Source organism: Lepisma saccharinum, chromosome 16, assembly GCF_977018435.1.
Source record: "Lepisma saccharinum chromosome 16, izLepSacc3.1, whole genome shotgun sequence".
Taxonomy (NCBI): domain Eukaryota; kingdom Metazoa; phylum Arthropoda; class Insecta; order Zygentoma; family Lepismatidae; genus Lepisma; species Lepisma saccharinum.
Window position 1 is genome coordinate 14,958,095 of NC_139244.1, and position 27,786 is coordinate 14,985,880.

The following is a 27,786-nucleotide window of genomic DNA, read 5'->3' on the forward strand; positions in this document are numbered from 1 at the left end:
CAGCTTTCATTCAGGTTCGTAAAAATGTACCCAACTTTCATCTCCCGTGACAATATGGTGAAGAAATGCCTCCCCTTCGGCCTTGTACTGTCGCAAAAGCTCCAAGCACACATCCATGCGCCTTTCTTTCATTTCTGGTGTCAAATGTTTTGGAACCCACCTCGCTGTGACAGTCAGATTTACCAACGTCATTATTATTATTGTCCATAGCGGTAAAAATGTGTTGATTCAAAGCGTTGAGAGTTTTAAGTTGTAAGAATACATATTTGATTTTTGCCAAGCCGACGAGAGGAACGAGACGTTCACGTGTCTTAAGGGTGAGCACCTGAAGGGTCACGTTATGCGTCTGAAGCTTAGGAAATTCGACCGTAGTGACAAACATTTAAATATCTCTGTTTCCAGCGGTCAGATTCACGTGAAACTTATACCAGCGCAGCGGCAGGTGTGCAAGGACGGATGTGTGGAGTTTCGTCGCGATCAAGCAACAATTACGGACGCCAGATCAAATCGGTTGTAATTGATCAGTTTGTGGACACCGGTTGCAATTGAGCTATGGCGACAGCGAGACTGAGGCTTAATCCGCACAAACTTAACTTCGAGCACGGCTCGTCCCACTTGGGAGACAATAGAGCAAAGTGAAATGACCTCTTCGGAAGCGTCACTTCAACGAACACCTAGCGTCTCTTTTCAAAATCTAAATAAAACGAAGGACATGGTTTTCCGACACACAGTCTTACTGCGATCCTTGTAGCGAGAGCAGCTCCGTGCTATCTCTCCATATACAGTTTTGCCGCGATTCTTGTAACAAGAGCACCTTCGTGCTACCTCTGCGTGTACAGTGGACTTTGTTGTGTTTTATGAACACCAGTGTGTGTGATAGACAGTAAGTAAGTCTACACGAGTGCTCCTACCTCAACCGCTGGGAGAAGTTGAAGCGAGACCGTGTTTTTGTGATTACCTTACGCCGTTTATAATTCTTTGAGAAACTAGGAACACCGGAAACTATGGCGGGCTAGAGGAAGAAGAGAGATGAGGGCGTTACGTTGATTCGCCCGATGTCAGAAGAGACTACGCCGATGATGCCTATCCGCCGCCATAGAGAGAGAGAACACGTCGAACGCCGCCCCATTGATACGCCGATGATGCCTACCAGCCGCCATGGAGAGAGAGAGAGAGAGAGAGAGAGAGAGAGAGAGAGAGAGAGAGAGAACGTCGAACGCCGCCCTATTGATACGCCGATGATGCCTACCATCTGCCACGTTGACGTCCCGACGCCCAGACCACCGATCCCGAGGGGAAGAGAAACCGAGGAACCAGAAGTATGAACACTTTTCGCATCTTCTTCATGGCGACCAAGGAAACCTTCCGTGTGAATACTATGTGTTTTTCAATCGCCCATAACGACGCCAGGATGCACCTCGGAAGCTGAGAGTTGGTAATGTATTCATCTGTGTGATTGTCAGCACGTGACGGCCCGATTGATTTAGAGAACGCCCTTGAAATTCGTCAACATTTTGAAAACGCCCACTCAACTCGAAATTTTATATCAAACTCCCGTCGCGCTTGTCATTTGTAATTTATTCGTCTCAGGTCAATTTTTCTTATTCCTTGTGATATTTTTTTAATGGTCTTAAATTTATTGTTGTTTGTGCTCCTTTGTATTCGTTTAAAGTGCGTACTATTAGAGTAAAGCGCCGCCCACTTAATTGTTTAATCTACTTGAGGTGTTAATTTTTATGTGTCAGTGCTAGCTATGTCAGGCAGCATGTGTGATTATTTGGTAAAAGTATTTGTCTGGTAATATGAATTGCTCGTCGCGGCAAAGTGTTTAAGTCCCGCCTGCTAGAGAGTATATGTTTGCGTCACTCAACGGAGGTTATTTGATATGTTTGAACCACGTGAGGTCTTGTAAAAGGAAAACGTCCGCCCACGTGAATGTAATTGCCGTTGAGACGCCTTTGTTTATGCCGATCAAATAATGTATAGTCACCGCGCCGACTAGTTTCTTTTTAAAAAAAGGTGAACTTAAGTAAGGGCTGGCTAGGATTTGAGTAGCACTGGAGCAAAATCACAAATGACCTGATTAGACAAAAATTAAGGTAAAATTAATTGAGAATGCAATAATAAGGGCTTATCGTCATAACACCTGTACATGTCATGTATCATTCTTTGTGTCGATGACCCCATAGAGAGAATGTGTGTGGAATGCAAGAGTGGGGACCTGTAATAATTCCATTGTTTGTTGGTTATGAATAGAATATACTTTTTATTTTTCATGTTAATTTTGGGCTATATCATTTCGTACCCATGTCGCTACCTGTGATTTTCAGGTATGCAGCTAGCCGCTTCCCGGCTACAGGTAAAGAGGTGGTAATTTGAAAGTACATATGTCTTTGTCTTTATTCAATATGGCTTATCACTATGCACTGTCGGTCACCGGCTCCTACACACGAACTTAACCTGGACCGTAACGCTATTTCGCTTGTCCGAGGGAGATTTTGCCGCCTCTATCTAGGTAGTGGTAGCATTTGTTTTCCCGGGCAAGGGAGGGCGTTTCACATTGCACACACTTTCTTGAACATCAGTATGTCATGAACAATATGGCAGGCTGATCCGACACTAACGTTCATTTCTGATGCAATCTTACCATAATATGCCTGTTTTCCCACAACAACTCGTCAACTCTCGCGATGTTCTCTGTGACTAAAATTGGACGTGGTGAACCTTGAACACTCGTGTTTGACTCAAACAGCTTTGCCATCAAACTGAATTTCGATTGGTTCCAACCCTTCAGCTAACAGAAATCTAATGACACTTCGCTGCTCCAAGTTGGTGCAAACCTGCAAGGGTGCCGCCATCTTGTTTCACTGATTCCCAGCACCCTGTTCGCGAGGCAGGCGTGCCAGGCCCATCTGTTAATAGTTCTAGGATGCCACTACAAAATAAACACCAAATATGGTCGTATTTTCGACTTTTTATACAACTTTTCCAGTTATTTATTGAATGGACCTTGTACTTTTGAAATTAAATCCTATACCGATATGGCAGTTAACATGTAGCATAATGAACTGGTGCTCTATCCTGTCGAAACCTCATAGGACAATCTCACTCAATGTTTAGCATCATAGATAGATCTTGATAATGACAACCAAGATACTATTTTATTACAATAAACAGATTTGTGTTTTTACAGTCCATTACTTTGTTTACATATTGTAAATTTAGTTTAAGCAATAAATTAACAATGATATCATGCAGAAAAATGTTCTATCCTCATTATGGCAACATTAAACAATTATGGTCAAGGCATATATCTGAAATATGACTTGTTCTTCTCAATGAACAAAACCACATCATCTATATAACTTTGCCTGGGAAAACACATCACTTACAAATTTGCTTCCCAAAAAGAAGTTTCATGAATTATGGCTTCACTAACAAAATTTTAAAAAAAACTGAGTAGACCCATATATGATCGGTAAAATATTGGTTATTGGTGTTGGTAGATATAATATAATTGCAGATATTAAAGGCTATTTATAGAAACATCATACTCAAAATTATCAGCAATTTTACTGGTATGGCCTTCTCAGTTGATACTATCACAAGTATTTTATATACAGATTTTTTCCAGTGTGCAAGAGCAATTTCAGAAAATTTGGGGGCACTATGCAGCATTGTGTGGTGTCAAGATGCTGAATACCAAGGAAGTTGCATTGGAATTCAAGATAGCTTGTACAGTCATGCACACTTCTGACTTGTAACACCACCATTGGCTCTCAATTAAATTTTTACAGGCCACAGGGGGGATCTGCCAAATTCAAATCATTCACAGAACCAATTTCACAGGTTTATGATCATTTTATAAAACTGTTTAAGATGAGGTTTCCTACACAAACCTGCATTGTCAATTTTCACATATCCCATTCCTGTAGTTAAATTGCTAGTCTGCTGGAATCCAGAAAAAATATTCAGAAGGTGTCTAGTCTAACAAATGCATACTACAAGAACAAATTTCCAAACATTAAATAAAAGCAGTTTCCTTCATATTTAGACTAAATAGCAAAGCATACCGTAAGTAGTTGTTAGGATTAAAAGAAAAATGTAAAAATTCATAACTTTTATTTTAAAATGTCATCTTTACAAAAATGGAATGTTGCAGAATTAAAAAAAATTGTTTTCATGCGCAGCAAACAATGGTCCTGAAATGATAGAAAATTAAAACCTTAATTAGTTTTTGGTTCCTCCTGTCCCTAGCCCTAGCTAAACCTCACCCTTTAATTTCTATCAAGTCTGGCTGGCACTATAATGTGAAGCATTATACACAGGAATAGGATGAGAAAAGGTGCCAGAAGGGCGGATAAACACAAATGAAGAAGGAGACCGTAAACACTTACCACATTAAAGAAAAAAGTTTGATATTTCATAGCCTCGGCCACATATTCAACGGAGAAGAAAGCGGTTCACAGAATGACGAAGAGTAGGAGCACAGAATACTAACTGTGGCGTTGGTACAATGTTGCCAGAGAAAGATGATAGGAAACAAATATAAGGTACTTTCACACTGGTGATAGGACGATAGGAAACACTGGTAAAAGTACCTTATATTTGTTTCCTATCGTCTTTCTCTGGCAACATTGTACCAACGCCACAGTTCGTACATTACGAAAATCAGACATACCCTCCACTCCCTCCTCCCATCCTGCACAGTGATCCTGACACCAGGGACATCTTTCGGGATAAACCAAGGGTAGTCTTCCATCACCCCCCCCCCCCCCAACTCCGAAATATCTTGCTCCCACCCCTTCCACCCCACTCTCTCCAGCTCAAGGTGCAACAAACCCAGATGCCATACTTATCACCTCTCCCACCCTGCTAATCCCCACAGTTGCAGGTGAGTTCACCCTTCACCCTAAGGGCACCTGCCACTCATCCAACCTGATTTACACACTCATCTGACAAATCTGCGACAACTTTTACTTAGGCAAAACCTCCACCCCCTTGAACCTAAGAATCAATAATCACCATCCCTCCACCCAAAACTCCCAATTTCACAGTTGCCATCCACACCAACAGCCATAACACCACCTTCCATACCTGTTTCAGTGTTGCCATCATCCATCTTTTAACCCCCACTGACATCTTTCCGCAGGGAAATGGCCTATATAGCAGACATGAACGCCACTATCCCCCCCCCCCCGACTCAACCAGTAACCCTTTCCTCTCCTCCCAGAAACTACCCACCCACCCACCTTACAGTAAACACTGGTTAAAGTACTTTTTGTACTTTATCTATCAACTGTTTGTGGCAACACTGATCGTAGACACACTACGGTCAGTATTCTGTACCTCTACTCCATGTGACGCAGATCTTTCTACCTCCTACTTTGAAAATGTGACATATATCGCGATATATAGAATTATTTCTCTTCGTGTGGTAAGTGTTTACTGTCTCCATCATTTGTATTTATATGCCCTTCTGGCACCTTTTCTGATCCTATTCTTGATCCACATTGATGATGGTACAAAGTTAGCAAAAAATTTGAATTTTTCTACTGTCCGGTGAGTGTTTCCTTTTACCTTCTTTGATTTATATATATATATATATATATATATATATATATATATATATAGGGAGGGAGGGAGAAGACAGAAAAATATCTCTCTCTGCTTTCCTTCCTTCTTTCTTTGTCCTCTCTCCTTTTCCTTTCGTCTCTCAAGAAAGAAAGAAGAAAGAAAGAAAACTCCTTTCCTTCCTGTAGATATTGTTTTCTCTCTCTTTCCTTCTTTGTTTATCTCTCTCTAGAAAGAAATAAAGAAGGAAGGAAGGATGCAGAAAAGAGATAAATTCTTCCTCTCTCGGGAAACTTTCTTATCATCGAGAGAGAGAGAGAGAGAGAGAGAGAGAGAGAGAGAGAGAGAGAGAGTTTTCTTTCCTTCACATGATACACATTTTCAAAGTTTGGGTTGGGCAACTTTTGAAACACTGAGCATCACTGTATTCAAAACATCGCTAAATGATTCGAGAAAAGATGAAATGGGGTGTTGGGGAACAAAGAAATCATTACTGAGAAACTTAAATGTTCACAACGTTGATTTAAAAAAAAAAAATTGCTAAATTACGCTGTACTGCAATTTGAACTTAGAATCATCAAAATTTTGTACATATTACAGCATAAGATCACAGTAGCCAGGCTGAAATTTTTTAGTCACCATGGTGACCGGGATTTTTCGAGCCCTGCAGATAAAGTAGATATAAAATTTATCGATACCAATATTCTACTAATCCGATATAAAATTAGAAATGGTCCTTGAAGAACCTGAAAGGTTCATTGACATCCTTAATAAATGTGTGTTTCAAGGTGACTGCAGTGCAAAAGAAATTACATACTTAGACATATACTTTTTTAGAAAGTAGGGCATGGAGATTTATCCATACAAATTACAACAAAATGGCAGAATTTTGCACTAAATTATCATATTTATCGATATATATGATCAGTAAAATTATCTGTAATTTACCGATATGCCTATATCGACCAATACCGATAGAGTACCGATTATCGGTCCAATCCCTAATAATGTATAAATTCAATGGGATTTGGATGAATAGAATAGAAGTTGCAATTTTTCATGTCTACGAAGAAAAATTCATGTAAAATTCCCGGAGCCAATAATTCATGCAGAATTCCCAATGAGTAGCCACCCTGTATCTTACTTTGTCATACTGATGTGTACAATTTGCTAGACACTTCTGTATTTTCAAATCAAGTGTGGGTGCATTTCCCTAAATTTAATTTCAAGTTATCTGAATGATACTAAGCAACAAATTTGGGATACAAGAACCAGCACAAAACAAGGCTCCTTGGGTGTTCTCAACTCTAGTAGATTGGTAAAATTGACCATTTCACGCAAGACAGCAGAGAACTAAGTTTTCGAATGTCAACTGCGACATGCTTAATTTCTCAAGGAATATAAAAGTGATGCAAAAAAATGCCATTATAAGTTGTTTATAATCACTTATAAAAACATTGATAACCAATTTTTCCTCTAAAGATGGCAGCATCACACAGTTGTCTCCAAGCATGGCAAAACGGTGCCTAAAATTTATGGCGTAGTACTCTCGATATTTGCAACTAGGCAATTAAATTTCTTGGCTGTCAATACTGTTAGCTTATATGTGTCTCAAATAAGGCACACTTTAATTTAACCCATAAAATTATTTTGTACCCAGCCTGTTACAAAACACAATTACACAAAATGGTACAGGCATAGATATTATCCTGGGAAAAAGCAGTATTATCCTGAAAAGGTTTGTAAGGAATTGATAAAAGTATAAATCATACCTCTTTCATACACTTTTGATCTTTCCCGGTCTACTGCAGGACGAAATAGCCATCATGACAGAAACCTGCAACAGTAAGCAAACCATTCGACAACTTAAACTAAACATAATTTTATTACCAGAAAATGGAGCAATAAAGGAGCAACGTTCCGAGTATGCAGTCACGATACATATATTTCGGGGAGAGCAAATTCCTATCAAATTATGACACACACCCGCAATTGTCTTTTGTGGCATTTCTTGTAGTAAAGTCTATGGATCATTTCTCTTTGACAAGCTCACTTTTACTGGTGTAATTTATCTGGACATGCTACAACAATGAAACAACATCCTGTAACGTTCATTTTTATGTTTCTGAAAGGTGAGGTGAATTTTCCTACCTGTCTTGTCACAAAATAATGCGAAATGAACTGCAAAATGCGAAATATACTCTTAAACATGATATTTACCATTTATATACAGACGCGACACTTTCTGAAGTCTGAAGTATCCTGGGACTTATGCAATTCATGGAACATTGATTAATTCTGAGGTAAATATTTGAGAAGCAAATACACAGGAATAAACTTAATACTCTGGTAACTACATAAATGTACTATTAGAAGGGATAAGTTTATTTTGTGTAATACAGTAGAGCGTCGATTATCCGAACGTCGGTCAACCGAACGACCGCTTAACCGAACTGTGTACTCGCTCGGCACCTGTTACTCTCCCACCCTACCGTCCATCATCCCCCTCACTCCCAAACCAAGTTTCCCACAGTAGTCGCCGCACTGAGCCACCGCTGGCGGAACATTGCTTCTAATGGGGCCTTCATAAGGTGCTGCTGACCGGCCAAGCCGCCAGTCGCTGTGTTTCAACAATCAGCCCACTTCTGTCGGTGTATGTATTGTTCATGCAAAATGCGTATGTAATATGTACATATTTTTGTTTAATAAACTGTACCACATACTATATATTCCTACTAAAGTTGCCTTTGTACGTTACTTTGTAATACTTAAAGAGATGCCTGTTTTTATGAATAAATTTACTGTACAGTACTTCTTTTTGGCAAATAAACATGTACAGTTCGATTATCCGAACAAACCAGTTTTCCGAACACCCATGTCCCCCAATTACTTCGGATAATCGACGCTCTACTGTAAGTGCAGTTTTTAAATCAATTTTAGGATTATATTCACAATTTTAAAACCAAAATATCATTTTATATAGCACTTTTGATGTGATTATTCGCCGCTATAACACCGAAACTTTATTTTATTTACAGCTTTTGAACCTGAAATACTGTTTTTGTACCGAAATTTTGCTTCTTTATTTACCAAAAATATGTGCCTCTACTAATGGCACAGTTACAACTAGATTCAACACGAAGGGGCCCTTTATCACTTCAATGTGATGAAGGCCTCTATCACATTTTGACACTCACTTTGTGTACCTAAATGTCAAATTTCCAGTGTTGGATTAGGTGCTTTTCTCTGAAGTGCCTGATCTAATTGTGCTAGTCTTTCCTGCCAACAAGGTCACCTAATTTAAGAAGCATAAGGTTCCTTCCAATGGGATTACATCAAGGATCCCTTGTATAGGGCCCCTATGGCACATGCCATACCCAAGGTTTAACAGATTGTGGACCAGCACTGTAGTGGTAACATAACAAGATGTTATGAAATACATATTCACAAACAAATGCATCGGGATAGCTATTCCATAACAAAATTCAAGTAAAATTCCTGGATTTTAAAGTGAAATTTCCAAAAAATTCAATGAAAAATGCAATATCATAAACATGTATTAATTGGTAGTACCAACATTCATGCTACTAATTTAAAAAGTTGGAAGTCGGAACTTTTGTATCAAGCAACTGAATACCAAGAAAGTAAATTGTTCCATGGGAAGCGAATATTGTAAATTCTAATATTTTTATGAGAGACACCACAACCTTCAGGACTAAAATTCCCCTGAAGGCAGCTTTTAGATTAAAGAAACGATGTCACTTGGGAGTGAACCTTCAGAAATAAATGCACACTTTCATACAAAAATGACATGACAAGCTGCACATGTGTCAGTTGAACCAGGCTGTTTTCCCAGTAGCATAGTCACCTCCATCTGTTGGTGAACCTCGCCCAGTCACATGTCACTTTGGTCTAAATGCTGCCTTACATTCAAAGGTATCCCTTCATGAGCTAAATATAGAATGCCTATATTCCAGTACATTAAAAACAGTTTGGGCAAAAAATGTTTCAAGTAAAATAATCTTCCCCGAAGATGACATTTAGTTTATAATGATAAACTAGGCCTGACCTCAACGAAAATTCCTTGCAACAGCTATAACTATTGGATATAAAATCAAATACATATTCATCTGAAAGAGATGCACAATTCACACTATTTTAAAGTCATTATTTTGCTGGATATCTTTTGATTGGGTTTACTTTATCACTTTTGGCTAATCGTGAATATGGGAATGAGTGATATGATAAAACTGGTGGAAGGGAAACTCGTGAAGAACATCCACGATCAGGCCAGGATTTGAACCCAGGACCTCGCATCGTAGCATGATGTGATGACCACCCTGCTACATGTGGTCTTTAGACTGTCTTCAACAGATAAATTTCAGTTTGTTAAAAGAAAAAGATGGTGGTGGGAGAAAAATTGTATTCCCAGGTTCAATACTCGGATGATTGGGAGGGAGCCACTTCAAAGAAAAAGTAGCAGGTTCTAACTTGCTTTAACAATGTCTGTTGCAAGACAGCAGATCACATGTCATCTAATAAAAAAATATCTTCAAGAGTTGAAAATGTTACAGACTGACTTCCTTTACAGCAAACACCAATTACCGTGTGAGAACCAAAGTAACATAACTCAAAAAAATGAAAAGTTCAGTTGTTTTTAACATATCTACTCACTTTGAAGATCTCTTTTTTGAGTCAGACTGACGTACCTTCATCTCATTTCCTTAGCAGTAAAGTGTAGTCGCATATCTCCAATAAAAAATAAAAAAAAGTTATCGGTCATTGCATGTGCATGGTTATTCCCCCAGACACCACCCACTACCTAATAACAGAATGTGTACAGAGTTTTTACTCATTTTCACAAAACAATTACCTGACCTTCCCAGGCAAGTTTGAAATATTACAAACCAACCTTGGTGCTGTAACAAAATATATATATATATTTTTTGTGTTAAACTTATTCAAATAATAAAGTTTATTCTACACTATTCAAAACAAATTAACAAAAATGCACTAAAAAACCATGCATATAGAATACTTCCCATCGGAAGCTGGTTCAGGAAATAGTAGAAATTGTGTTCCCAAAACTTGCCAAGTACAAAAATACTTGACTTTTACACTTGTTATTTTTACACATTATCAAAATTCTCATTTTCTTTCACTTGGAGGTTGATTTTTCCAAGATATCCAGGTTACTGGAAAACCTGGCTTGGTGATGCGCTTTCCTTTTTTTTTTATTAAGACTCCATTAAGAGAGCTGAATGTATGCAAATACTGAAGTTGCCAATAAAACAAAGATACACCATTACTACCTTAAGCAAATAACCACGCAATGTCCACAGAACACAGAATGAGGTGGAATATTTACATCTGATGCAACAGACCTCTGTGCCAGGTTAGGTTGTATGCGATAAAAAGCCATCTGTAGGACCTACTTTTATACTATCTGTATATATGTGCAAGTTTATGTATGTATATGCTGCATTGGAGGACTACCAGAAGCAATTTCTGGTCAAGTGTGAATGAAAGCAGAGCTAAGAAAGCATGTTTCTACATAAAAATATGTTGAAAGCATGCCATGTTCAGAAATTACTATTTCCTGTCACTAGTTAAATATGAAAGGTCGAACAATTACAAACTTGGCAGATACCTTGTGCCATTGCAGGTACAATGATATGATGTACATGCCCAATCTGACGACAGTCAACCTCCTCAATTAGGACCTTGAAGCATGCCTCCACCACCCTGCCTTTGCTTCCCTCTACCTAGTGCATCATTCCTGCTCAACTACCCTGATTATTGCTCATTACATTATTTTATGTCCCCAAAATCTTTCATCTTCGCCCGTGAGAATTACTACCGTAAACAGGTGGATGGGAGATATCAATCAGGTAGATTGCTTATACCTGCTGCATATATTTTAGGCTAGCTAAACTCCGAAGCCCACACTAAAACACAGGAAATAAATTGATTAGCAAGTGTGAATGCTGCTTCACACACTGATAAAGTCCACAGGGAAAAACTATAGTTTACGAGTGTTTTTCCTTTACATTATCCACGATACACAGAGCCGGCTTGTTCACAATTCCACTGGGCAGAGCAGTCTTTTCCTGCAAACCTAGAACATCATTGTGTTGCCCATAATTGGAACGCAAACCTGCTGAACCTAGCAGCAAAAGCAATCTGCACTGACGTCAATAGACGAAGGTGTTAAATATGGTGTGGAATAAGTTAGACCCTCAGGGTTAGGGTTGACACTGTTATTCCTTTGATTACTAACCAACCATGGGGAACCCCCTTACTTTATGTCGCTGTGAACCTGTCTTCCATAGCATTAAAGTCAAACATCCTTGTATTGAGAAAAACACTTGTCGCCTTGAGTGCTGCACCATGAGATTGAATGTAACAGGCTGCTTTTTACATAAGTAAACCTGAAAATACTTTATGTCCATCACTTACTATTTTTGTTTTAATGAGTTTTTGAAGCAATAAAAATTAGGGATGGGCCGATATGAAATTTTGGCCAATACCGAAAGTAACTATATAAAATTTACCGATACCGATAACAGATATTCTACCGCTCCAATATAAAATTAGAAATTGTCCTTGAAGAACCTGAAAGGTTCACTGACCTCCTTAATAAAAGTGTGTTTCAAGGTGACTGCAGTGAAAAAGAAATTGCATATTTAGACATTTACGTTTTTAGAAATTTGGGCATGGAGATTACCCATAAAAATTACTCTACTAAATTATCAGATATTTATCGATATATCAGATCAGTAAAAAATCTGTAATTTTACTGACAAACTGATATGCCTATTTCGGCCGATACTGATAGAATACCGATTAATCGGTCCCATCCCTAATAAAAATATTAAAAAATGTGAATGTGAGCACCCTTCCATCCCCTCTCTCCCAGGCCAAAAACTTCATTTTTTAAATTCACACACTACTGAATGGGAGGAGTTAGCATACCCCACTGGCTGTAACTGACCTGTGTCAGGTTGCGCAGGTATTCATATGGCATTTCTTTGAAGGTTACTACACAGTATATACACATGCTATAAAAAAAAATATTAAAAAAAAAAAAAATATGCCTACCTGTAACCAAGGAGTCTGTCCAGCCTATCTTGCATGAATGCTGAAAAACAAAAGACAAGCATTAGTATCTTGTTTAGTAAAAGACAGTCCAAGATGACAGCTGGAATTTTAAGTACAGACAAAGTAAAAAACAAAGGATAAAAATAAGCCCCTTTACAATTGGATAACGATACATCTTTATATAGAAGCAAACAAAAAAGAAAAATATTTAACATTCGCATGGAACAAAAGGAGATCGAAATTTATCAGGAAACGCATTTTTTTAGTTTTTGAGAGAAATCCAGGTAATAAGCATCACGGTACTTACGGGGCATTCAAATGTCGAAATTTCAATTTATGTTACATGGTTGAAGAGAATGATATATCGCAAGTTCTGAAAAATATGAGCCTACTGGCCACACGCAAGGGAACGGGTAAAAACCATGCAACGCTACGAGATGTACTACAAGGATATTTCAACACTAACGCATACTAACCTTACTCATGACTTCATGTTTTATGAGACGGCAGCGCACGCAATCCTTTTGATGTGAACGCAACGGTAATATGCCTGTTGAACCGCAATTATTATTGTCAAGGAACTCGGCGACAGCTTTGACGGTGTCCAGATGTTCTGCTCTTCAGTAACAGTTCGCAATCTGTCAAAGAACTTCACAGGAAAGCAAAGCATATTTCGACCTAAATATAACACTTTCTGATGCAGCCCCCATATTTAATTTTGGCCCCAAGTGTTGCGGAACGACTGTAGAATGTCATCTTACCTGAAACTTTTGCAATCATGAACTAAATGTGTGGTAACAGTACACAGCACAGGATTCTATTTCTCTGTTCAAACGTGACATGTGTATCATCCCCCCCTCCCCCCCAATGAATCTATAAATCGTATGACGAGGAGTCAATTTCTCTTACAGTTAATCTCATCATAACAACCATTACACCAACATATGTACTTACAACGTATGGAATATCGGAAGAATTATTTCGCATGTAAAATTTCAAACTATTAACTGCTAGATTTTGCATTTTACTACACAGAAAATATGAATTGCTATTTTCCGCTTGACCTGGTGAAATGTTTATAATGATTACCTATTCATCGCTTGTTTAGAAATGGGTAATAAATAGCATATCTTGCCATTTATCAAATCTTATGTGTATGCCACAAAATTAATTTAATCATCATGGACAAAAAAATTGTAATATTCACACTGGTATCACGATGAAAAATATGAACAAAATATTGGATAGTTTTAGAAAAAATAAAAGTTTGATCAATTTTACATGTGAATAATGCACCACAACGCAATATGCAATGTCAATGTTTTGCAATATGTAACCTGTTTCAGCTTGATTGGATGAGAACGCAAATCATCTGACTGTACCACATGCCCAATATTTAAAACTTTATTTTTTGTTAAAGCAAGTTGATTTCCAGTTCTGTAAGCAGTACTATTAGGTGCCACAGTCAAGACCAATGCAAGTAACATTTTATGCGAGGCAAATTACAAAATATGAATACAAACCCACCCATCCCACAATGTTTACCACATGAAATGATCCTTTGAGAATTTTTTTTTTTAATATGTAGAAAGTAGGGACGACGTAGACAGTTCTGTAGTTAAAAATCAATTATGTGAATGTCTTAAATTTCCATTGCACAAAGATCTTGTAGTTTCCACATTGAGTAGTGAGTTAACTATGGAGAACTATGTACCAATTTAGTAGAACCATGTATACAGCAATGCATCATCCTATAAGCATTTTGCTCTACAGAAGACAAATGTCGTTAAGTTTCTTTAGCACTATTCTTAATTGTCATAATGAACTGCTTGAATATTCAGCTTTGTGATGGGCCTCCATACTGATGCGTAAAATTTGAAACTGCATGTTAAAAATGTATACAGCTAACCAATTCTGGTCGCAATAATTCGTATGTCAGTTAAAGTATAACTAAACGAGATGCCTTCTTATACTATATAGTAATAAATACTGTCTTACTTCCTAGAACAATGAAGCTAGCGATGGGAAAGCAAATGATCAGATATTAACTAATCTGAAGCATTATCTGAATATAAGAATATTCTGATCAAAATAATGAAAGCTACACATCCAAGTTCAAAATAAAAAAAAAACTCCCTCTCCTGTTTCTCCAATAGCAGATAAACATATACATGCATATTTTTATATTTCCCATCGCTAGTTACGTGGCAAGTTGTAGGGAACGTAACATTTACACATTTATATATATGAAAGAACCTATATATTTATTTAATGACTGATACATTAATGGTACGTGAGAAAAGCTTCAACAGCAAATGGAAGACTAATGCTAAGAATGAAAAATGTTAGCTAAATAAAATTAAAGACTTAAAATTACTCTAAAAGTGAATATGATTTGAGCAGAATCAAAGCCAACTATTAAGCTTTTGTTTTCACTTACAATCAAATGAGACAACAAGAAGCTTTCTCAACATGTTCTGAAAAGAATTCTTTGCAACAATCATCGATAGTACATAAACACTGAGGACAATGAACACGAATTGGTCTGACATCCATTTACTGCCACACACATTAAAGACGTTAAAGATCCATCATGCTGGCTATTATGCAAGTACGGAACATAAAAAAATGTCCAATTTCTTCTTTTCAAATTAACGCTATGAAACAAACGCTATTCTAGGTTACATAGTGAACGTGTAGCAAGAGATTAAATGTCTTGACAAGAATTCTTTTGTACCGCTGTCACCTTCCGACGACTCCTTAGGATCTCGCTCTTCCAGTAAATGTAAATACAACGCATACTACACATATGCGAGCCGCATTGAACTTCCACAGAAGACACATAAAGGGGCATTCCATCTAGAATCGACGAGGCGGTGGCATGTCACGATCAAGAGGAGACGGAGCGGGATAGCTACGATATAATAAGAAAGACGCATTCGTGTTATTCTTTTTAACTCAGCTGATACAGCAACTATTGAAAAAGCACCTTCACTCGACTGCTACTGGAGTTTTTTTACGCAAAATTTACGTACACACAAAAAATTATACATGAACGTGTGAAATAAATCACAATGAGCGTTTCTCTTTTTTTTGTTTTCTTTTGAAAAAAGATACATTCCACAATAAATGTTGAAGACCTATTTTCACTGACGCAAAATTTTTAGCTTCACATCTTGAAACGCAACAAAATTCAGGTGCTTCTGCAAGCAGCACAGATACATGGTGAACATGCGCATTAGTCGACAGCAATGTTAACGGTCACACTATCTGGAAGAGACCAAAAGTACAGACATGCAACCTTCTACACCTTTAATAATATATCTATTTATATACATGCAACAATGCCCTGTTAGCTGAGTTAAATGAAGTAATTCACCAGCTTAGTAAAACCTCGTTAAAAACAAGCAGTTTATTAAAAAAGTATTAGCTATTTCGAACATAACCAAAATAATATTTTACTCTATAAATGTAGAATAGTAGTACTAATCGTTGATCAGAAATAAAACATGAAACTTCATAAATTACTTAATTAAAGCAGAATCCCCACATGTTAAGTTCAAGCCCCACTTAGGCAAAGTTAAATCCATAATTACAAACAAAATGTCAAATTTTGTAGTGTTCTTCTTATTGTAATCAATTTAATATTCTCTAGTTACACAATTAAATGTATTAGGGGCCCCTAGTAGACCCAATTAAATGTGTGTGTTCTTAACCGTGAATGATCGTCCTATCTTCAGTCAGTAAACTATATTAATCTTTAATTACTATTTACAATGCTTCTTAATCATATTAATCACAAACTATTAAATAACAAGGAAAGAATATTCATCTTGGATGAAATTTGTATTGCACCACACCATGAAGGCATAGGAGGTGGGAGATATCATCAGATGTGATCTAAAAACTTTTCTCGCAAGAATCCACTGATTGAAGGCTGAGTGAATCCCAGAGAGCTACACCATTCATTGAATAGTCAGACAAATTTCCCTATCTTAGGACACCTGCCAAAATCTTGGTCATGGTAAAGGATGGATCAGAATAGTGTTCCACAAAGCTCATATGGTGTACTCTTTCAATCTCCAGGCTTTGGCCACTTTCTATTATTCCACTATTGCACCAAGCAATTGAGCCAGTGTTATTTAAGGAGACAATATAAGATAACAACGTAGACAAATCAGCAACAATTAACTTGGGGGGAGCTCCATTAGAAACAAAAATATCACAGCAAGAACCTCAGAAATAATATGTTAAGCAGGAACATGGAACAATGCACCAATTTACCATGAGAACATTCTACCCTAAGTTGCAAGCAATTGTTGACAAAAGCCTTTTTTTTTTTTTTACTTTTTCATGTGCAAAGTTAGTAACAGACATTACAAAATTGTTATGAATTATATCGGGTGAGGCAGTCAAACGAGAAGATTAAAAAAATTCACAAAAAATAGAGAGCAAATATTAGTTCATTTTTGAACATGAATGTACTGTACATGAGTTGAAATTGCTAGTGTACCTGAAAAATGTTAATTTTCTTTTTAATATGGTGTCAGTAAGATGGCATCCTTGGTTTTGCACACATTGTCGGACTCTCCGAGTAAATCCGCCCATGACATTATGCTGACATATTTGTAACCTTTTTCCTGCCTGTCCTCGATGACTATGACCCAGATGAAGAAGCACTCTTCCAGCAAGATGGTGCAACTATCCATACTGCCAGTGTGGCAGTGCTTAGACTCTCATTTCATGGTCGTCTCATCACCACATTCAGCGATATTCCGTCACCCGATTTGCTGGCTCCTGACATTTTCCTTTGGGGTTACCTCAAATCCAAAGTATTCAAGGACAACCCTCCAAGAACCAGGGATAATTTGAAGGGGCGAATTTGGCAAGAGAACCACAACATTCCGTTGGAGATGCTATGAAACGTCATGGGCGGATTTACTCTGAGACACCAACAATGTGTGCAACACCTAGGATGCCATCTTACTGTCACCATATTAACATTTTTCAGGTACAGTAGTAATTTCAACTCATGTACAGTACATTCATGTTCAAAAATTAACTAATATTTGCTCTCTAATTTTTGTTAAATTTTTAAATCTCCCCATTTGACTGACTCACCATAAATATGGCAAGAATATCCAGCGATTCCACTGAAAACAGTATAATTGTAACAAATCCTGGCATATAAAAGTTTGAAGAAGTTACACACATGACTTCATTCTCTTCATAGCAATATCCTGGAAATGTACATTACAATGAAAACCACGAGTTTTGCACATTATTTTTATTTTCACCACTAGTAAAACACTATAGTCCAAGTTTAGATGATGTTTTTTTTTTAAAAAAACTAAAAATTGTTTTAACATGGCTCACTATAATGTGTGTACACACATGCCTAATCATTGTAATCACTTACTACCTGTTTTGTGAAAAATTACTTTTTACTTCCATATTCAATAAAGTATAAATTTTTCTGCGAGCAGACATTGGTTTACTGTCATCTTGGATATGGACTGATGCTGCCATCTGCATTGACCTGTTACATCATGTTGTGCATTTCCATAAAAAATTGTCAAAATGTTTGCAGACTTCGAAGATATGTGGAATAGATACAGACTTTCAAATGTTTTCAACTGCCGATCAAACAGCATCTAGTCTCAAACATGAAATCCTTTAGAGCCTTGCATGACAATCTGGAGTACTCCAAGACAGCCAAAGAATTGCTGTTCACTGGAAAGCATTTTCTCCTCTAAATAGTAGTACTTTGTCAAAACTAAACTGAGTCAGTTCTCAAACTTTCAAACTTATTTCGATAATTATTCTACATAACATACTAATGCCCCTACAAAACTTGGAAAAATTAGATTCAGAACCATTAATGGCAACTAGTGCATCAATGTGAGGAACTTCAACCCAAATAAGTCAGATAATTTTCAAAATTATGTACATATTGAAATCCCTGATCTAATACACAAATGGTATATTTCTCTTTAAAAATCCACCCAGCCGTAAATCAGCTTTTTAACTTTCAAATATAACAACTTACAATCTTCAAACCATACAACCAATAAGCTTTCCTAATCAGTTGCATTACTGAGCACAGTTCCACATGGACGGGAAAACCAATCCTCTTGTTATAGAAACCTCGTATTGTATGAAATGATCAGAGAAGCTTACAGAATAAACTAAAAATAAATCACACCTCTGATATAACAAAGTAAAAATTAGAAAGTTAACGAGGTCTTACTTGTACAACTAGTATTTACTTAGTATAAGAAGGCATGCAAAGCATCTTTATGGTATTGTATCTATGGTAATTATCTCAGGGTTCACTAGCTTGGTGTTATACAGAAGGTACTACAAAATTACATTGTTTACATCTAAGTGGTTAGGGAGCCTATTAAAAATACCAAGTAGAAAAAGTACACGGGCCCTCCAGGCATGCCCAAAAACAGCCAATCTAAGAGGACAACTAAAATTAATCTATTACCAGCCTCAACTTTACATAATATACACTGAACCTCTTCACCTAATGACGGCACCTGTAATTTGTATTGGGTTTGATTTTTAAATGCGCCATCAATTTTCTGTAACTTTTGGATAATCCTAACGATGACGGAGAGTGATGATATGATGAAATTGATGAAGACACACTCATGCCCAGGCTGGGATTCGAACCCACAATACACACGCCAGTATTCAAGGGGTAAAAATATCATTCTGTGTCAATACTCTGGCATTGAGCTACCAACTTGTTTTCCATATGGCTCTTACTTCAATATTCCGCTACCAGGTTTTTTTTTTTTTTTGCAAAATAAGAAGATAATTTAAAATTAAGAAATATGTCACTTATTGTCTGCAGAATGTGATTGAATGCAGCAAAAGAGGGTTTTTGAAAAATAATAACTGTTGAAGATGTGAATCTAATTCTGGAACTTTGCCATATGGGTTGGTGAAATAGAAAAATTTAAAATAAGCTCACTATAGTCCTAGATCTTCTTAAACGCCCTGTTTCCAGAATTGGAGGAATACACGGTTGGGCAACCATACCAACAGGAAGGCTGGCTACTGAGAGATGAGATCAGGGATGGGGAAAGGAAGCCAATTCATGGCAAACAGAATATGTATACCACTTTTATCAATGAAAGTTCACTGCGCTTCTGAGAAATATATATATATACTGGCGTGTGCGATGGAGTATTGCATCGATTATAATTACAAAAATGAAAATGCATTGTAAGACTAACTAAATTAAATTAACAACACTGAAATATTTTGATATTCAGCATCGCTCTACTGCCACTTGGCTAATCAAAACTATGAGAATGGTTGGTGACATGATGAAACTCTACGAAGAGACACACAACACCAATGCCCAAGCTAGGATTCAACTCAGGCCCCTGGGATCATAGCACACTGTGCTAACCACTTTGGCACAGTGATCGCCTGCTTGAAATGTAACAAATTATGAACAAAGGTAATACTCATATGACAGTTAAAAATCAGTACTTATTAAATAAACCTCAGCAGTAGCAAATTGATTGTGTTCAACTTAACTGGACAGATTCATCCACCTTTCTGGGGACAGAGGAGGAGGGTGTATTTAATGTCCTGCCCTAGAATGTGTCAGTTTAATCACTCTAAATCTTTTATCTGTCTCTCTCGAAGGGATTTCAAAAGTAGTTACCGTATGATCAGATGAAGAGGTCCAACTACTAACTACAATCACATCACAAAAAATATTAACAGGCAGTAATAAGTCAACTCACCGTCTAGCGCCAATGGCACCATATGGGTCCAGGGATTCCCTCTCATACCTGAAATAACCAGTTAGCTTTAGAAATTGCGGAGAAAAAACATTAACACAATGATCTAGTATTGTATACCTAAATAGTGAAAATTAAGTCTTACTCTATATTCAAATGTTCCTTTTAATATTTGAAAAGAAAGGAGGGAATGTTAGAAATCCAAATAAAAATTCTGGAAATAAGACACCTATATCATTATTTTTGTGACCATGCACTCCAATACTACGAGGGCCATTCAGAAAGTAGTACCCATTTTTGAACTTTAAAAAACAAATATTTTTTTAAAAAACTTTGTTATTGTTAACAACAAACCACTTCCCTACATAGTCTCCATGTACATTTAAGCATTTGTAATAACGTGTGACGAGTTTTTGTAACCCAGTTTCATATTCCTTTGCCGACAGTCCATTGAGAAAAAAGTAGTCACCCCTTCTTTCAGTTCCTCATCACTTTTTGCTTCTCTAATATTTACAGCAGAATTAATCAATTTTCCGTGAATTGCATACCTCACAGAATACTTCAGAAAGTGTCACGTCGGTATATAAACGGTAAATTCGTGTTTAAGAGTATTTCGCATTTTGCAGTTCATTTCGAATAATATCGTCACAAAACAGGGTAGGAAAATGCACCTCGCACCTTTCAGAAACATGAAAAATTAACATTAGAAAGTGTTATTTCACATTTCGTCAAAAACTAAATATGCATGCTTGCCTCTACACATTATATACGAAGGGTAAGGGAAACAAACAAGAAACATCAATTTTTTTCGATTTTGAGGTTTACAGCTCATTCTGTTGGTTGGAACTGGTACTAAAAAACTGTACAAAAACCACTGGAATGAGAAATGTGCATGTAAGAGACGATTGAATATTTGGGGTACTGGGAAAGAACATGGAAAGATTAGTTTTAAAATGTAGTTTTCTCCAAAAACTGGTTTTGTGACATTCCTTGTTCTTTCCCCTTGCCCTTCACATGAGATATCCCCATCAAAAACTAGGGTGTGCATTATACATGCGTAAATACGGTATATATCAGGTGGAAATTGTCAGGCACCATGGTGACTGGCCACCCAGCATTTGTCTACCCCCGGTTGATAATATAAATGACAAAAATTCATTTTCAACCACTTGAGAAAAAACTGAAGATTTTATTCTTTTCAATGATATTTTCACTCAAAATCATTTCCAGGCTGACTTTCACATAACTAGTTCAGAATACTTGAATTTAAGGAGTTACAGCTGGAACAGGCACAATGCAGGCAGGCTCTAATAGTTTGCCCAATCTCAACAATGAAACTCTCATAAACAGAGTACTTCATTCAAACAAATATTAAACTTACCTTGCTGCTGGTGGAGGTGGGGATCTCCTACTGTACATGTCTGAGCTCACTCTAGCACCATAGTCTGTGCGTCTATCATATCCTGGAGAGGGAGGCATTGGCCGCGAATCATATGGGCTCCTTGCCATGTCGGAGAATGATCTTCGCTCATATGGACTTCTCATAAGTTCTGCGTATGGTCTGCGTTCAGGTTCTCTGCAAGATTTTAACACACCATGCACAAGCAAGCAAAACAAAATTATGCTCAGAGACAATTAAAAAAATTTAACAATACAAATTACGGATGGAACAGACCAATCTGTATTCTGTGATGTGTACACAATGGTAAATATCCAATATATCTGTAAATAAAATGTAATTTACCATGAAATTATATCATTTTATCTTTATGAATATACACAAAATATATGGTCTGCTTTTGTATACCAAGTCTACACACGGAATTTCTTTTTCCAAAGGTAAAAAGGCTTGTAGTCACCTGTTACATAATTAAGGAAGTTGCTGAACCATTTTTGTTTGAGGTTTAATTAGTCAATTTTATATTTGTACTTTATCAGCAGAAAAATTTAATATCCTCCATCCCTAATATAAACAGTGATAAAAACTAAATATGCTGACCAAGGTAGTAATCTATTTTATTAAAAACAAACTAAACTTAACGTTTCAACCTTCCAGCAAGGTCTTCTTCAGACTCTGTATCAAGTACAAATTTGTAGAATTTGCTAGAAGGTTGAAACGTTACGTTTAGTTTATGTTTTTAATAAAATAAATTACTGCCTTGGTCAGCATATTTAGTTTTTCATATCATGGAAACAAGGCTTAATGGTGTTATAAACAGTGATTATCATTACTATCTAATTTTGGATGTCCTGTATAGTGTGCGAATCGCAAGTAACACAAACAGCTTATTGTCGTCACTTTGAGGCATTCCATGAAAAGTGGTCCTACACCATGTAAGTAGGAAATCAATTAACCAGAAAATTTGTTAGTGTTTCTAATAGCATTAAGGTTGAAATGTTTGTGAAAGCATATTTCACCAAGAAAAATTAGCAGTGTCTGTAGCCTATATGCTTTACAGACAAATGAAGTAAAATTGTGCTACATTTTTAGTCGCACATGTAACAAGTTTCCATTAATGCTTTTCAAGTATCCAGGCTACGTAGTCATACTCAAGTTTTTCATTTGTTAGCAAGACCACAAAGTAGTTCATAATTCTATGATATCAGTTCACTATGAATATTTTAATCCAATCGCACATTTTATGTGTAAAATGTCGCAAACGTAATGCATAAATGCCTAACAGAACCTGAGCCCACGTCAAAAAATTCACGCTCATTGGGCAGGCATACAAGGAGAAAGGACACTGGATGGTGGTGATAATAAAACCTACATTTTACACAAGAATGTGTGGAGCCATACCTCCACCTTCTAGAATGAATATTTAAGCAACATATATTATGTCTAAAGAAGTAAGGATAGCATCAATTATAGTACACATGAATTACAATTCAGTTAATTTATTATGTAGGTGACGTACCTGTCTCGTGACCCCATAATCGGTGGTGGTGGTGGACCTCGGGATGCATAGTAGCTGTCATAGCCTCTGTCGTAACTGTCATAAAAGCCATTCCTCATGGAGGGTGGGGGTGGGCCCATTCTGTCAGGTCCCGGGCCTCTGCCGTTCATGGGTCCTCTCCTGTCGAAGTCTCTGTCCCGCGAGTATGGAGAAGATCTCCCCATTCCTCTCATACCAGTGCGACCTCTCATTGGTCCGAAGCCACCTCTGCCACGTCCACTCTTCTTTCCTGTTGATTGCTGCAGAGGGAAAATTAGATACATGTCTTTCAGAAATTGGCATTCAAAGAAACCAGGAATTAAATAAGATTTAGTCTGCAAACTAGTATTCATACAACTGTACTCAGGGTTCCCATGGAGGTATATTCAAATAATTTGCAGACCTTTTTGTATAGTTTTATCTTACTTCAACAATTTTTAGTGAAGGTTTCCAGTAAAAATATAAAAGTAAAGCTTCTAGAAGCAAGTTCATGATAAGTAGGGGAATGTATATTTCATTTTTGATGAAAACACAAAATAACACACATCAATGTTAATTATTCATGAGTAGTGGCACATATTTTTGGTAAATAAAAAAGCAAAATTTCGGTATAAAAACAGTCAATTTCGGGTTCTAAAGCGGTAAATAAAATGAAATTTCACTGTTATAGCAGTGAAAAAGCGGCATATAAAACGACATTTTGGTTTTAAAAATGTGAATATAATCCCAAATTTGATTTAAAAATTACAGAAAATAAGCATATCCCTTCTAATAGCACATTAAAACATTACCAGAATATTAAGTTTATTCCTGTATAAAGTGGTCCATTTTTGCTTCTCAAACATTTACAGCAGAATTAATCAATTTTCCGTGATTGCCTAACTCACAGGATACTTCACTTCAGAAAGTGTCGAGTCGGTATATAAACGGTAAATTTCGTGTTTAAGAGTCTATTTCGCATTTTGCAGTTCATTTCGCATCATTTTGCGATAAAACAGGGTAGGAAAATGCACCATACACCTTTCAGAAACATGAAAAATTAACATTAGAATGTGTTATTTCACATTTCGTGTTTTCGTCAAAAACAAAATATGAATGCCTCTATTCATGAGTCACAAAATGAACTGCAAAATAAACTTCTTAAACCTAAATTCAGAGTTTATTTACTGAAGACACACCTTCGGAAGTCTGATTTATCCTGAGTTATGCAAATCACGGAAAATGGATTAATCCTGCTGTAAATATTTGAGAAACAAAAATGAACTCCTTTACACAGGAATACACGTAATACTCTTATAACTATATAAATGTGCTATTAGAAGTGAAATGTTAATTTCGTGTAATAACAATAAGTACATGTTTCAAATCAAGTCTTTTATTCACCATATATATGTAGCTCTAGTGATGTGGCTTTTATTACCAATGTCTATTGTATCAAATTAGCATTTGCAAATATGTGAAAATCTCATTTAAAATCCCCTGACCTCTAGATTTTTCTAATGTTTATATGCAATTCTAATTTCCTCTTCAGTTGATTTAGAACCCTGGCACACACTTTTGCACATTATGAAACCCACTTACACCAAAGATGCTGTGTTATTTTGATATGTACTAAAAACAAAAAAAAATGCATGATTACTTTATGGGGAACATATAGAGTAATAAGTTTTGAACCAAATTAAGACTGAATTACCACCATAACTCCTGCCACTTTACATACTGCTTTCAAACCCAAAATGTGCGCAATTGTTTTTTAAAGAAACACAGTGGACTCAACTTTAAGTTTTTCTCGGGAGCAAGGTGAAAGCACTCACAATGTGGGGAAATTTTATAGCATTTATCTCTATCGTATAATGTGAGAAAATGTACAATTGAGGTTCCACTTTCATATGCTACGAATGTCAAACTTAGCAAACAGGCAGACTCAACCAAGACTAACCTAGTTTTTTGGTGCTATGTTTAGCACAATGATGCAACACTGAATTTTCCCTTCACAGACTATTCACGAAGAAGAGCTCTTGAAACTTTTACAAAGAATAACAGATTTTGCCAATTATTTGTTTTCAACATAATACATTTCTCATAAAACACTCCAGAACAGTGAACTAGCTAGGACTTTAGAATAGATAAAATTGACACACACAAGAAATTTAAATACTGATTGCTATGACAAGATTGACGAAAATACAGACAAAAATAAGTAAATAAAGCTGCTAATAACATACCTCAACACTAATCTGAGCCCCCATGAAATTAGCATTGTTCAGTTCCTCAATGGCTCGTGCAGCTTGGTCTTCAGTCTTCATGTGCACAAAGCCATATCTATTGAGGATGTCACATTCTGTCACTGTACCATACTGTACAAACAACTTCCTGAGTTCTTCAGCTTTTGCATTTTCTGGAAGCCTCCCAACGAAGATTTTGGTTTTCTGAAGGGCAAATAAATGTGAACACATTATAACATCAAGCACAACTTTTTTTGTGGTTACTTCTTTGGTTATTTGCAGGTACGTAAAACTACTTTTAAATCTTAACAGTAGAGTTCAAAGATATGTGTGTGTATATATAATGGGGCAGAAATTGGAACAAATTTCGAAATTGGTCAAGTGTTGACATTTAAACTGATTATGACACTCAATTTTCTATCTTGGAAAACAGTGAAAGAGGGCATGCTGTTTACATGGATTAGAACAAAACTTTGTATTTTATGGACTAATAGTATTGATTTTTTTTCCAAATAAAAATTGGTGAATCAATTCACCCTGTGACCTCAGCAGAAAATGCATATTTCCAAAGTATGTATGTATATTTCTTGACTATGATTATCTTTTGGACATAATTAAATTGGGATACCACCAGGTATCAAACCTACGACCCCTTGATTACAAGGCGACGACTTTACAATTACAGTGGAACCTTGATAACTCAAACCTCAACATCTTCAATTTCTTGATAAGTCGAATTTTTTGTAATTCCCTTGAATTGTCCATAACACTTTAATACTAATTTTACCTCAACAATTTGAATAAAACTTTAATAAGACGAATTTTTGTACCGTCTATGGGATGCTGTTCGTGCTCAACAACTCTGAAGGTAGAGTATAAAAAACCTCTATGAGTCTAAATTAAAATCTAATCACCCCTATAACTCGAAGTTTTAGATGCACGGACCTCAATAAGTCGAAGTGTAGAGTGCGTACGTACAATGTCAGGTGATCAACAATCATGTCGGGACCTACGTTCAGAAGAGTCAGTAACTTTAGGCCTCTATAACTCGAAGTCTGCGATTTTGGGCCTCAATAACTCGAAATCCTTGATACCTCAATTTTTCTATTTTACCCTCAAGTGCGAGTTATCAAGGTTCCACTGTATTTTATTTTACTGGTTATATTTTGCAGTGTTTTGTATAGAATGGTGTGTCCTTGACAAACTGTACCACCTTCACAATTATGTCTAAATTATTTTGAAGAGAGATTTCTAAGTTTTAGGTAACAAAATTGGTTTTAGTATGCAGAAGCCAGAAATAACAATTTGAAATTTTCTGGTTTTGCAAAACACCAGAATCTATAAATTATTTATGTAAAAAAAGGTAAACCTTGGAGAGTGAACGGTGTGTCACCAGTTTCCAAACTAGAGAGATTCAAAATTAAGCGCTACTTAAAATATATTCATACATTAACGTTAATACAAAAGTTTTTTATTCGCAATACTATAATGGTGTAGTATTGCATAAAGAGGGTACAACTACACTGAAAATTTAATTGACATTTGATAACTATTGGGAGACAGGAAAACAATATTTCAAGATTGATCATAACTATTAAAAAATGTATCCAATTGTACTTACTGGAGGTGTACTTCCTGTTCGTAAGTCTGTAAATAAAAAAAAAATAACAGTACATTACAATTTCATTTATGGCTCTTATGAAATTGGAGAATATATTGTAACCAAAATTATTAATTCTAAACCAACAAAAAATATAAACATTTTTGCTTACAGGTTGTCACAAAAGCTGTTCTTTAGAGAAATCTAGGTGTCAGCACTTAGGTCAGCTTTAGACGAATGCATTTTCCTAATAAATGCTTCCAAAAATCTTATTGAATTTTTTACAGCAGACAATGCTTTACACGGAAGCATTTTCTGTAACATTCCAGTTAGCATTTCATTGCCATGTGAAACATACAGAGAACATCAGATAATATATACAGCATGAAAGTCATACAAGATGAGCCAGTGCCCAGTGTACAAACAACTAATTGTTTATTTAAGCAGCACCATTGATTTGCACCCAATACCTCTTTATTGGTAATGTTATTCCTCTCAATCGAATAGTTATCAGTAGGGAACGGAACTTTATGTGCTAAAAAACACAAATATTTATTTTTTATGTGTCATAAATGTTGAAA

The 27,786-nt window shown here is 36.4% G+C and overlaps 1 protein-coding gene across 3 annotated transcripts in view; it reads right to left on the reverse strand.

Annotated features, from left to right (window-relative positions):
• Positions 1–4,105: 4,105 nt before the first annotated feature.
• Positions 4,106–27,786, reverse strand: part of LOC146000274 (RNA-binding protein lark-like) — a 30,380-nt gene continuing 6,699 nt past the window's right edge. The window contains exons 2-9 of one of the 3 annotated variants that reach the window (XM_083137749.1): positions 27,227–27,252; positions 25,606–25,809; positions 23,363–23,640; positions 21,826–22,020; positions 20,448–20,495; positions 12,676–12,715; positions 7,347–7,411; positions 4,106–4,202 (exon numbers count right to left, since the gene is read on the reverse strand). In XM_083137749.1, the coding sequence (XP_082993875.1) occupies positions 12,700–12,715; positions 20,448–20,495; positions 21,826–22,020; positions 23,363–23,640; positions 25,606–25,809; positions 27,227–27,252 (767 nt within the window). In that variant the 3' untranslated portion in view covers positions 4,106–4,202; positions 7,347–7,411; positions 12,676–12,699. The other 2 variants (XM_083137748.1, XM_083137750.1) reach the window with 2 other exon arrangements.